Source organism: Lithobates pipiens, unplaced genomic scaffold (genome assembly GCF_037356315.1).
Source record: "Lithobates pipiens isolate NorthernLeopardFrog02 unplaced genomic scaffold, aLitPip1_a1.2 Scaffold_16, whole genome shotgun sequence".
Classification (NCBI taxonomy): Eukaryota; Metazoa; Chordata; class Amphibia; order Anura; family Ranidae; genus Lithobates; species Lithobates pipiens.
Window position 1 is genome coordinate 447,505,169 of NW_027507748.1, and position 14,386 is coordinate 447,519,554.

The 14,386-nt window shown below is 42.8% G+C and overlaps 1 protein-coding gene across 2 annotated transcripts in view; it reads right to left on the reverse strand.

Annotated features, from left to right (window-relative positions):
• GABRB3 (gamma-aminobutyric acid type A receptor subunit beta3) overlaps nt 1-14,386 on the reverse strand; it is a 540,236-nt gene that overhangs the window by 49,460 nt on the left and 476,390 nt on the right. For both annotated transcript variants that reach the window (XM_077482772.1, XM_077482774.1), the window contains one exon: nt 3,910-4,047. In XM_077482772.1, the coding sequence (XP_077338898.1) occupies nt 3,910-4,047 (138 nt within the window). The remainder of the gene's footprint in view (nt 1-3,909; nt 4,048-14,386) is intronic.

Below are 14,386 nucleotides of genomic sequence, written 5' to 3' on the forward strand. Positions count from 1 at the left end.
AGGCCCCTTTCGCAGTCGGCCCTTTGACCACAGCCAAACTGACCAAGATCGGCGGAGCGGGGGTTATTGTTTAGGGTGGAGAGGTGGGGAGGGGGTTATTGTTTAGGGTGGAGAGGCGGGGAGGGGATTATTGTTTAGGGTGAAGAGGTAGGGATGGGGGTTATCATTTATAGAGGAGAGGCGGGGAGGGGGTTATTGTTTAGGGGAAGAAGCGGGGATGGGGTTATTGTTTAGAGTGGAGAGGCAGGGAGGGAGTTATTGTTTAGGGTGGAAAGGTGGGTAGAGGTTATTGTTTAGGGTAGAGAGGTGGGGAGGTTATTGTTTAAGGTAGAGAGGTGGGGAGGGGTTATTGTTTAGGGTGGAGAGGCAGAGAGGGGTTATTGTTTAGGGTGGAGAGGCGGTTATTGTTTAGGGTGGAGAGGCTAGGAGGGGTTATTGTTTAGGGTGGAGAGGTGGTTATTGTTTAGGGTGGAGTGGCGGGGAGGGGTTATTGTTTAGAGTGGAGAAGTGAGGAAAGGGTTATTGTTTAGGGTGGAGAGGTGAGTAGGAGGTTATTGTTTATTGTTTGTATATGCAGAAAGGGAGAGGGGAGGGGAAATGCCGGAAGAGAGGGGGCAGAGGAGGGGGTGGTATTTGGGAACCCCACAGCTGCCAATCACTGCCTTGCACTACAACACCCAGCAGACCTGCCCTCCCCCCTCCAAGAAGTTCTGAAGCAGCTTAGACAGTTAGAGGAAGTCATCAGAGGTGGGGGAAAGCAAAGCCTGTCTCAGTGCAGGACACACTACTCACCAGGTAGATCAGCCACCCGCAGAGAAGCTAGAGGAGGAGAAGCCCATTGCCAGGATGACACAACAAATGGAGCCAAGGGGGAGGGGCATGGCTGGTAAGAAAGGGGGCATGGCTGACATGGGAGGGAGTGGGGCCGGTGCAGGAGGGGGCGGGTCCACTGGGGGAAGGGAAATCCCACTGGCAGCTAAAACATTATCTGTTGTTAAGGGAGCATTGGCCCCGCTCCTTAACAATCGATAATGGCATGCATTCTTTTGTATTCTTTTCATCAGTCAACGGGGGAATCCCAAACACAGATCAAATAACTGAACCTGAAGGTATCCATTTCTAGTATTGACGCATCTGCACAAGTATCGATACTCTTGCAAATGCTTAGTATCGGCACCGATACTAGTATCAGTATCGGTATCAGTGAAACCCTAATGAGAGCGGTGAGGAATCAGCCCAGAACCACACAGGAGAAACTTGTCAATGATCTCAAGACAGCTGGGACCATAGTCACCAAGAAAACAATTGGTAACACACTACGCCATGAAGGACTGAAATCCTGCAGTGCCCACAAGGTCCCCCTGCTCAAGAAAGCACATGCACAGGCCCGTCTGAAGTTTGCCAATAAACATCTGAATAATTTAGAGGAGAACTGGGTGAAAGTGTTGAGGTTAGCAGAGACCAAAATCAAGCTCTTAACTCAACTCGACGTGTTTGGAGGAGGAGGAGGAATGCTGCCTATGACCCCAAGAACACCAGCCTCAGCGTCACACATGGAAGTGGAAACATTATGCTTTGGGGATGATTTTCTGCTAAGGGAACAGTAATAAGCAGTGACCTGGCATGTGTGTCATTCTCCAGCATAGCCAACCTAATCTGTGCAGGAATGCCTGCGAACATGTGGTGCATGTGGGTGACAACATACGTTTTTGCACTCAGACACACGCCATGTGTGTTAGTTACTGGAGCCCAATGGTCTTTAAAAGGACAGCACTCTTGCTCAGAACTGGTCAGCTTGCCATATCCTGTGTTCCCCTGCTCTGTATTCTTGAGTTATCTGTTACCGACTTGGCTTGTTCCTGGACCTGTCTTCAGCTTCTTTCCTTGTTCTGACCTTGGCTTGGTCTCATAGACTTTGCTTCTGCTTGCTTCCTGTGTATGGCCCCCAGCTTGTTCCTGACTTTGCTCCTGTTCTTGACTGCCACAAGAGGAGCACTTTCATCACTCTGGGTTCCGACCAGGTATGTGACAGGTGCAAACATAATACATTATTGATAGAACAATGCCATTAAGATGCAGCATTAAATATCTGCTGCTGTCTATGCAGAAGATGCTTAAGTGAGTTATCAGATATTTTGAAGTAAATTTATTTTCCCTGTATAACCAATATGAATAAGTTGGGTGTGTATGATTACACTGATTCACTGCATAAAGATGGTCGGGCATGATCTACCTATACCATAGTACATAGGAGGTGCTGAATAAATCCTGCCACTAATATGCATAACCATATTAATCTATTGCAGGAAGACATCCATTGGATAATTAATTAAAGCGGCTGTAGACCTAAGACATGAAATCTGAACAAAGCACATCCTTCTATACTATATACTCTATGCTATCCAAAGCTCTGAGTGTAATTTCTCCCCGCTGCCTCATTCTTCTGTTCTATGTATGAGTCATGCCTGAAAGATTTTTCTTACACCAGAAACAAAATGGTGGTGGGGGGAGAGTTCCAGCACACAGCCTGTGATTTACAGCCACAGCTGTGCTTGTTCTCCGTGTAGTGTAAGGAAGAGGGTGTGTTCCTTCCCTCCAATCAGAGCTCTTCTCCTTTAGCTGTGCGGTGTGTGAATTCAGATCCATGCTCCCCACTTTGTGCTGGTGAGAGATGCCGACAGATTCTGTGTAAATTCTGTGTTTTGTAGACAGATGTAGCGGACAGAGGGCTGCATATAAACAAGTACAGCTTATGTATAAGGATTTGTTTAATCTCTGGGTATCACCAGAGGCCCGTCACTTCACTGATTATAAAAAGTATGGGTTTTCAACCACTTTAATAATCCTCACTGTGTGCTGGTTAAGTCTTGCCATTAACGTGGCCTGTTTGATATTATTACAATATAAGTTACCCAACATCCCCTCTTTCTTTATAAAGAAATTGGTCCTGAGTCAAAATATTTTTTTTGTCGTTTGCTTTTCTTGGTAGATTTTTGCACCGAGGACTCCTCCACTATACATGATAATAGGAATATTCTCTCCACATGGCTAAAACATGCCTATTAATTACCACTGTTGATTTGATGATTGATGCAAATATTAGATACATTAAAAGAGCTTCAATGTATGTTTTTGTGTGCTTACTAAGATTGATTTACTAGAAATTGTTCACTCATGTGAAAGTTACAGTGAGTACTACTGTACTTTGGTTGGGTATTAAAAATGAACAGAGATTTGCCTAATTTACCAACACTGACCTTGCAAAGTGATCAGCCTTTATTTCAATATTGATTGTACTACACCTCAAACAAAATGATCATAACAATAATATTACAACTAGAAGTCCACTCAAGATCTAAAAGATGTAAAGAGCAAAGCATAATGTCATAACAGATCATATACCATAACTATATAATTCATATGACTTTATCTAATAAGAACCATAATAATGGGCATATAGCAGTAGCCCATAATAACAAATAATTTAGTTTCTTAAGCCCCATACACACTATTAGATTTTCTGCTGAGTTTTTCCTTCAGATTTACCAAAACCATGTAGTACAAGGGCCTGCCTGATTGCATACCAATTGAAACTCCTAAGGTTTGACCTCATATTATATGGTTTTGGTAAATCTGAAGGAAAAACTCAGCAGAAAAACTGATAGTGAGTATGGGGCTTTACTGACCTTAATACATGGATCTGATATCTGAATGCTTACTATCAATTACTGTATAGTTTGAATCATCATTGCTTTTTAATCTCTTTAACCAATCATGCTCCTATTTGTGCAGTATTTGCATTATTCATTAGCTGAGAACAGCATGGCATGACCTAGGAGGATATATGGTACCAAATAGAAAAGTATTTTGTTTTTTGTTTGGTTAAATATAATAATTTTAAACTCTTACCTGTGGCAAACACAACATTCTTGGACACCAACCTATGATCCATTATGGAAAACTGAGGAAGTTCTATCCTCTCAACACCAGTTACAGCATTATCGCCCCCTCTCCAGTAGAACTCAATGTCATCTGTTGTATAGCCATCTGCAAAGTATACACAAAAGAAGCAATTTTCATTAACATAAAAAATGCAATTCACTACCATGTGCACAAAAAGATGTATTTTTACAGTATCTATCGTATATTAGTAGCTAGAAAATTACTCCAGCACTCGATCTGTGCATATGCCCAGGTACCCTACACAAGTACAGTATCACAAGCAATGGTAAGATAGACACACAAAGACATTTTTTATGTCTTTGTTTTGTCGAGTCTCAGCTCACCGTGAGAAAGGCTGTCAGGGCCAAATCTGAACCTACGAACTCTGTTGTCTCTGGCAAAGTCTCTTTTTGCTGAGCCACCTGGAATGCTTGACAGCTCCCTGGACAATTATTTAAAATATCTTGCCTTGAAACCTGTTTTTCTTGAACCTTGAACTCTTTGCTCCTCCTATAAACTTCACATTTAAGCTATGCCTTAGCGCTTCCTGTTTGCCAGATTATTGTGCTCCTGCCAGACAATATTTCTCTCTTGTCGGTAGTGCTGACACCCGTATCTTTGCTACCTCTCCTTACCGACACTTGGCTTGTTCCTCGACTAGACTTCTGCTTGATCTCAACCTGCAACCACTAGGCATTATTTTTCACTAACCAGTATTTTATTTCCATCATAAATGGCCCGGTTCTTTGCCCCTTCCTCAAAGAACTTCAATCACCTGCCAGAAGACAGTATAATTGGTGTGATAATTTTACTCTATTGACTTTTTATACATAAGCAACAAACGAAAAACATTTTTTAGCCCTTGGCAGACGTCTTTTTAATTATGAAATGCACCAGATGGAGCCTTGTGCCGACGTCACTGCATACCTGGAACTGGAGATACCTTGCAGGCATGGTAATTTGTATACGTGCATATCATTTTAACTACTGTGTGTATATTTGGTAATTTAAATAAATGCTATTTTAGCCTTTTATCATGCTACGGAGAAGCACTTTTTGTTTTCCTTACATGATTATGATCCTTATGTGAAGTTGTGATGGGTCTACTCAGTGGTTGGCCTGCAGGTATAAAGATCATTGGGAAGAGAGAGTGGTGACTGTGGTGAGAGTTTTTATGTAGTACATGACTGACCTCTCTTGAGAAAGACTATTTCACAGTTTGGGTGACGGTTGTTGCTGATGATATACTTTGTTGTGTTGGATTCTACCTAAGGAACACCACATCATGGATATATGGATTGGGATTTTCTGTGGACTTTGCATTGTTTATATATTTTTTTTGTTCAATATATATATGGTGTTATTATTCATTGTGTTTTTCCCACAATTTATCTATAGTGCAACACTAGTTTATACAAATTTTTTTATACACAATAGTGCAGAAATTGATAACATAATGCGTATGCAGTACGTAGTAACTCAAGTGATCTATGTTATAAAACATTTGCTGTCCTGAACAAAATAATATCCAAAACATGTCAGAAAACAACATACAGTAATGAAAATACTGAATGCATTATTCTATAGTGAATGGCCCTAAAGTGTAACTAAACACTATAATTTACATTGCATTAAACTCAAAATTCTCTATTGCAAGTCCCATAAAGTTGCTGAGCCAGCTAACATTCCTGGAAGGAGGTTACCCACAAGTATAATTCTTGAAGGCTATGACATCTCCTGCCTGCTGAACCTGGTGCAATCTTGGCTAAATTCCGGCATTTAACTTTCTTTTCCATACGGGCCTTCAACCACTGACATCATTACTTAATCCTATTAAAATATATGCTCAATTTCTAAAAAAAATTTCCCATGGTGTTTCTGAAGCAATGCATTGCATCAAAGCCTTTCTCCATGGTTAATAGATTGAGAGCTGGTGGCTTTTGAGAGCTTCTTCCTTTGTGGGGGGAAGGGGAGGGGAGACTGATGTCACCCTGGCACGGCATAGAACAAAACCCAACCCCTGGAGGATGCTTTTAATCTAGCCCTAAATGTGCATATGGATCTTTTCCACCTGAAATAGAAAAAATGCAATAGAACATGTTCTCCTGAATTGCCCACTACCTAAAGACCATAGCAGGTGATATTTTAAATCGAACAGTCTTTTGTTTTGTTTTGCTTTAAAAACAGGTCCTATCTAGTAATCGTTTTGGTTACCTGCTGTGTAAGATGTAACAAACTAGCACTGTCTGCTTATATGCTCCTATAAGTATGCAATTTAAAGAAAACCTGTAAAAGTTTCAGTTAGGTTGTCTTCACAATGTACATTAGAAACAAAAGCTTAGAGCAACAGTCAATCATTACAAGACAAATGTCTTGATTTAACTTATCGCTGAACTCTGGTGAATAAATTCCAGTCTTTCTAGCAACATACTGTATAGGCAGCAGGGTGAATGTGGCCATTTTGCCCTGAGGACAGAAAACAAAGTACAAAGTGTAGTGACCTGGTAAGCAACCAAAAAGAAACCATCTTTCGGTACTATGGCCTTAGATCCCACTGGTTGCTCTTGGTTATGGCACCTTGAACTTCGGTTTTGGTCTTTGCATGCAAAGTGTTTTTACATTAAAATGTTACTATATATATATATATATATATATATATATATATATATATATATATATATATATATATTATATCTTTTCACGTGACAACACTGAAGAAATGACAATTTGCAGCAATGTAAATTAGTGAGTGTACAGCTTGTATAATAGTGTAAATTTGTTGTCCCCTCAAAATAACTTAACACACAGCCATTAATGTCTAAGCTGCCTGCAACAAAAGTGAGTGCACCCCTAAGTAAAAATGTTCAAATTGGGCCCAATTAGCCATTTTCCCTCCCCGGTGTGTCATGTGACTCATTAGTGTTACAAGGTCTCAGGTGTGAATGGGGAGCAGGTGTGTTAAATTTGGTGTTATCGCTCTCACTCTCTCATACTGGTCACTGGAAGTTCAACATGGCACCTCATGGCAAAGAACTCTCTGTGGATCTGAAAAAAATAATTGTTGCTCTACATATAGATGGCTTAGGCTATAAGAAGATTGCCAATACCCTGAAACTGAGCTGGAGAACGGTGGCCGAAACCATTACGTCGGTTTCACAGGACAGGTTCCACTCAGAACAGGCCTCACTATGGCCGACCAAAGAAGTTGAGTGCACATGCTCAGCATCATGTCCAGAGGTTGTCTTTGGGAAATAGATGTATGAGTGCTGCCAGCATTGCTGCAGAGGTTGAAGAGGTGGGGGGTCAGCCTATCAGTGCTCAGACCATACGCCGCACACTGCATCAAATTGGTCTGCATAGCTGTCTTCCCAGAAGGAAGCTTCTTCTAAAGATGATGCACAAGAAAACCCGAAGACAAGCAGACTAATGATTAGAATACCATGTCTTGTGGTCTGATGAGACCAAAATAAACTTATTGGGTTCAGATGGCATCAAACATGTGTGGCGGCAACCAGGTGAGGAGTACAAAGACAAGTGTGTCTTGCCTACAGTCAAGCATGGTGGTGGGAGTGTCATAATCTGGGGCTGCATGAGTGCTGCCGGCACTGGGGAGCTACAGTTCATTGAGGGAACCATGAATGCCAACATGTACTGTGACATACTGAAGCAGAGCATGATCCCCTCCCTTCGGAGACTGTGCAGTATTCCAAAATAATAATGACCCCAAATACACCTCCAAGACGACCACTGCCTTGCTAAAGAAGCTGAGGGTAAAACTGATGGACTGGCCAAGCATGTCTCCAGATCTAAACCCTATTGAGCATTTGTGGGGCATCCTCAAATGGAAGGTGGCGGAGCGCAAGGTCTCTAGCATCCACCAGCTCCATGATATCATCATGGAGGAGTGGAAGAGGACTCCAGTGGCAACCTGTAAAGCTCTGGTGAACTCCATGCCCAAGAGGGTTAAGGCAGTGCTGGAAAATAATGCTGGCCACACAAAATATTGACACTTTGGGCCCAGCTTGGACATTTTCACTTAGGTACTCACTTTTGTTGCCAGCGGTTTAGACATTCATGGCTGTGTGTTGAGTTATTTTGAGGGGACAGCAAATTTACCTGACCCGCCCATCGCCTCTCGGGGGTCAGGAAGGAATTTTTTTCCTCCGCTGCAGCAATTGGCCAGCTCGGCTAGAGGTTTTTTGCCTTCCTCTGGATCAACGGGAGGGCGGGTAAGTTAGCCGGGTCACCGCAACACCTTTCGCATCACCACTCCAGTAGCAGCTACATCACAGGACCACCTTCTTCTCAGAACCCATCAACACTACAGCACTTTCATTATCATATCATACCAGCAACATCAAGCTTCCTCATCATGTGCAACTTCAAGTACTCAGCAGACACCCTCCACAGGCTAAGAAATTCCACCTCTACATTACCAACTTCCATTCAAAAAACGAAAAGAACATCTGATAAGGATCAATCTACAAGCAACCTCCAAACTCAAGAAAACCCCAGTTCAACCGCAACACTTAGCATGCACCCTGATCAACACCAGATCTGCAGTCAAGCACAGACATGAAATCCCCAACTTCACCACCCAAAACACCATAGACTGCCTGTTCATCACGGAAAGCTGACTAACACCCGATTGCAACACCACACTAACATAATTGGTGCCCGAGAACTACAGTATCCTAACAGAGCATAGAATTGGGAAAAAGGGAGGAGGCCTAGCAGTGATATTCAAATCTCACCTGGCGCTCGTCAAATCAACTCTACAAAACATGGAGACACTTATGCCCTGTACACACGGTCGGACATTCCGACCACAAAATCCGTCTGATTTTTTCAGATGGATTTTGTCCGAAACTTGTGTTGCATACACACCGTTGGACAAAGTTGTCGGAAAATCCGATCGTTCGGAATGAGATGACGTTCATTGTATACGACGGGACTGCGTAGAGACTAGTAGCCAATAGCTTTGGTCTCGTAATTTAATCTGAGCATACGTGGGAATTTGTCCTTTGGAATTCTCTACAAACGATCGAAAAAAGTACGATAAGATTTTGTTGTCGGAAAATTTTAGATCCAGCTCTCAAACTTTTTCAGACGGAAAAAGTCAGATAGAACCGATAGATCCCACACACGATCGGATTTTCCGACAACATAATCCGACCGTGTGTACAGGGCATAACTCTACATCTCCAAACAACACCCCAAGACACCATTCACATATTGCTATGCTACAGACCACCAGGACCAAAGACAAATCTCCTGACACCCTTCACCGAAACTCATTTCGCTACACACCTTGAAGACAAAAAAACTTTCTGGTTCTCGGAGATTTCAACCTCTGGGCAAACACCACCAAAGACCTCGTTGCCACCGCCTGCATCAACTAACTGGAAGAACTAGGCCTTCAGCAATTGATAGAGGCTCCCACGCATGGTTCAGGGCACACGCTGGACCTCATCTTCAAACAAAATATGGACATCAATATATTCGACAACATAATGCTACCATGTACAGACCATCACGCCATCAAATTTAAAATCGCCTCCAACACCGCCCGCCGTAAACTAAACCACTCAACTACAACACACTGGACCAGATCACAGAAGAAGCTACACTCGGAACTCTTCAAAACCACATTATCAACCAGAATAGCAAAGCAAAACCTAAACAACTCAACAGAACAAACACTCCTTAAACAAGGCATTGCTACAAACAGCAGATTCAGTCGCCCTGAAATGCAGAGTACCCATTCGCAATAAAAACTCTGGATGCTTTAGTGGCACTCTTACTCTGAAACAGGAATGCAGAAGAGCTGAATGAGCATGGAGAAGAAATTCTACAAAGGAAAACCTCACAAACTACAAAACATTGACAATGAAATACCACAAAGCAATCTTCAAAACAAAAAAAGAACATTTCTCTAACACCATCTCAAAAGCCCTAAACCGCCCTCGTGAACTTTTCAAACCAGTCGCCCAGACTATGAACTCTACCTGTCTAGAGCCCCCTGCAAACGAAACGCAAGATTTCTGTGGCGAGTTATCGGATTTCTTTATCAACAAAATCAACAACATACAAAAAATAATTCAACAATAAAAAACAACCAACTTAATTCAACGAAAGCAAAAAGTAGAAATCGACTCAAACATCACACAATCACCAAATTTTTCGCTGATCCCGATCACCACTGACACCACCAAAAACACCAACAGCAGCCTCCGAGACAGCACTTCACCCAATGACATAATTCCCACAAAACTTCTGAAAGAATGTTCCGACATCTTGGCTCCCACTATAACACATCTAAAGAAACCCAACCTCGACCCCGAAGACCCCAACCACCACAGACCGATAACAAGCCTGAACACCATCTCCAAAATTATGGAGAAAGCAGTAGTGCAACAGCTACTCCATTTGGACTCACACAAACTCTTGGACCCACTTCAATCAGGTTTCCGCCCAGGCCAAGGCACAGAAATGGCACTTCTCAAAATATGGGATGACACCCTGAAAGCAGCAGATAACAGAGAATCATGTCTTCTGGTACTTTTGGATCTCAGTGCAGCATTCGACACAGTGGACCACAATACTCTGCTCATACGCCTCACAGAAGTAGCAGGAGTCACAGATTCTGACCTACCATGGTTCGCATCTTTCTTAGGTAATCGGACACAGACAGTGAAACTAGGAGCCTTCACCTCTGAAACTCTGGAAATTTCGTATGGTGTCCTTCAAGGATCACCCGTGTCTCCCATGCTCTTCAACATCTACATCCATCCTCTCCTGAAAATCATCAGGAAAACCGACCTATGCTTCCACTCATACGCAGGTGACACTCAACTCTACTATTGCATCACCGGTTAAAATGACCAATAGCAAGAACTATAAAAATGCCTCACATTGATAGATGACTGGATGACCATGAGCTCCCTCAAACTCAATGGATCCAAAACAGAGCTTCTTCTCCTCAACGCAAACAGAAATACAAATACGAAGACCCCTTGGACAACACCCACCATCCTTGGACAGACCATCTCCCCAAGCACCAAAGCCAAAAGTCTTGGAGTCATCTTTGATGCAGAAATGTTGATGGATGCACAAATAGGATCAGTAGTCAGTGGATCTCACCATCTTCTCCGTCTGCTACGTAGACTTATCCCCTTCATTCCAGAAAAAGAGAAAGCAGTAGTAGTCGGAACAATCATCAATTCCCGACTCGACTACGCAAACTCCCTCTACATAGGATTACCCAAATACCAGATCATATGCTTTCAAGTCATCCAAAACATGGCAGCAAGACTAGTCATAGGAAAAAAACCCTGGGAATATATCTCCCCATCCCTTAGGACCCTACACTGGTTAACCATAAAGGATCAGATCATATTCAAGATCCTCTGCCTTACCCATAAATGCACACAAGGAAATGCCCCTCAATACCTATGCGACAAAATAAAACATTACACACCTAATCGCAACCTCTGATTAACTAACCAAAACCTCCTCCTCATCCCGAAATCCCGCTACAAAGCAAAGGGAGAACGAAGATTAGCAGTCCAAGGACCATGACTATGGAATTTTCTACCCACTAACATCCGCATGGAAGAAAACCATCGGGCCTTCATAAAAAAACTCAAGACCTACCTTCTAAAGAATATGAAGCACAGGATGGATCAAGCACATTGAGGCGATTCAGTTCGCATTTGTAGCGCTATACAAATCATTCATTCATTCATTCACACTCTTATGCAAGCTGTACACTCACTACTTTACAGTGTAGCAAAGGGTCAATTCTTCAGTGTTGTCACATGAAAAGATATAATAAAATATTTACAAAAATTGGAGGGGTGTACTCAATTTTGTGAAATACTGTGTGTGTGTGTGTGTGTGTGTGTGTGTGTGTGTGTGTATATATCTCACAAAAGTGAGTACATCCCTTATGTTTTTTGTAAATTCTTTATTATATATTTTCATATGACAACACTGAAGATAGGACACTTTGCTACAATGTAAAGTAGTGAGTGTACAGCTTGTATAACAGCATCAAAATAACTAAACGCACAGCCATTAATGTCTAAACCGCTGGCAACAAAAGTGAGTACACCCCTAAATGAAAATGTCCAAATTGGTTTCAAAGTGCCAATATTTTGTGTGGTCACCATTGATAGATGGACATTATGGGGGTTATTTACGAAAGGCAAATTCATTTTACACTACAAGTGAAAACTACAAGTGCAAAGTGCACTTGAAATTGCACTGAAAGTGCACTTGGAAGTACAGTCGCTGTGGATCCGAGGGGGACATGCAAGGAAAAGAAAAAACAGCATTTTAGCTTGCACATGATTGAATGATAAAATCAGCAGAACTTCCCCTCATTTCAGATCTAACTCTCAGATTTACAGCAACTGCACTTCCAATGCAATTTTAAGTGGACTTTGCACTTGTAGTTTGCACTTGTAGTGCAAAGTGGATTTGCCTTTCGTATATAACACCCAATGTTTCACATCGCATGTGTTCATTTGCAGAGAAATAAGGTGAAATTCCGGTCTGGGTTTTAACAGCCATCTTGCCAGGGTTGGTTCCAGACCAGATTTTGGGGTCCACTTGTGTCCACCAACAGGTAGTATAAAATAAAGCAGGACTGGAGCAAAAGATTGCTCTTGGCCTGGGACTAAGGAAGCCATACCTGAGAGAGATACTGATCTGAAGTTTGCTTTGTGAAAGAAAGAAAAGGTTTGCATAATCTTTGTTTTGTACGTGACTGGGAGAAGCCCTTCACCTGTGAGTTAGGAACCTGATATGTTAAGTTAGTGACTGAATGGCAAGGATTTATTTTTTGTTTTTGTTTGTTTTGCTTTTCATACAACCTTTTAAATAAAAACTAACTACAAATCAGCTTTTAAGAAAGACCTGCTGTTTGGACTACATTTCTCCCAGGGAAGGTGATCCCCATTTGAGCTAACCCCCCACATATGGTGGATTTGTGGAGGGATCTTCCTGAATAAGTGGAAGGATGGAGGATGTGTTAAAAGCCCTGCTGCAGACCACTGCAACCCAGCAGGAAACCAATCACCAGCAGGAAGCCAACCGCCAACAGCAGAAGATGAATCGCCAGTTTGCGGAGACCCAGCAGGAAACCCCTTCAGCGATGATGAACCCTACATGATGAACCAATGCAAAGTGATAATGCTTATTTGAGAAAATGCATGTCTCGTTTTGCGTGGCGTGTACTGCATCTTGTCAGGGATGCATGGAAAAACATGTATGATTTCAGTGTTGTGACATTAGTCAAAGTTGATTGTGTAACTCCTGCAAAGTGCCACCCTAGCACTATCGGGGTGATTTGTATACATGGTGACACACATGACTACAAGACTGCTGTGGTTGAGACTGATACCCCTTGGGGCACTATGACACATTCAGTGGGGATGGTACCCTCACTACTTCATGAAGCCCTAGTGGGGAGAGATTTTCCACACTTTTTGGTGTTTATGGTAAAAAAAGTACAGAACTCCCCCGCTGAGGAAACACTGGAACTCACTCTGAACTCTTTTAATTGCAAAATTGAAAGGGTAACTCTTGGTGTATCCAACGGAGGGGTAGATCCTTTTTCTTTTTCTGTAATGGCTGGGAAACAGGTGTAGCTGGAATTCAGCCCCCAGCTTGAGGTTAATGAACTAGAAATTATCTCTGACTCTAATAGAGATGGTGGACAGAATGTGGGACTTGATTTAGAAGTCAGGAAAGAGGATTTTTGTACGGAACCACTAAGAGACGCCACACTCAACAGAGCCAGAGAAAACATTTACCGTATTTATCGGGGTATAACACGCATCGGCGTATAACACGCACCCCAAGTTTAGGAGGGCATTTTAAGGAAAAAAGTTTTAGGAGGGAAGTTTAAGGAAAAAAAAACTTACATTTAAATGCCCGTCAATGCAGCCTTATCAGTGTGCATCTGCAGCCTTGTCCATCATTGCAGAATGACCAGTGTCATTTGCAGCTTGCCCAGCGCTGTTGTCAGCCTTGCAGAGTGTCATTTGCAGCTTGCCAGTGTCATTTCCAGCTCGCCCAGCGCCGTTTGCAGCCTTGCCCATGTTTAAATATCCCGCCGCCGAGACAGACCAAGCGAGCGCTGCCGAAAAAGACCGAGCGGCGCAGAAAAAGACCGAGCCGTCTGCTCGTCTCCGCTCGTAGTCCCGCCTCCCTGCTGTTTCTGGAGCGAGCGCTGCCGAAAAAGACCGAGCCGACTCTAATGTGTATTTGGCTTGGCTCGGCTCGCAATCCCACCCAGTATGGGCGGGACTGCAAGCCGAGCCAAGCCGAGTACACAGTACAGTCGGCTTGGTCTTTTTTCAGCAGTGCTCGGTCTTGTTCAGCGGCGCTCTGTCTTTTTCGGCGGCGCTCAGTATTTTAGACTCACAGACAGTGA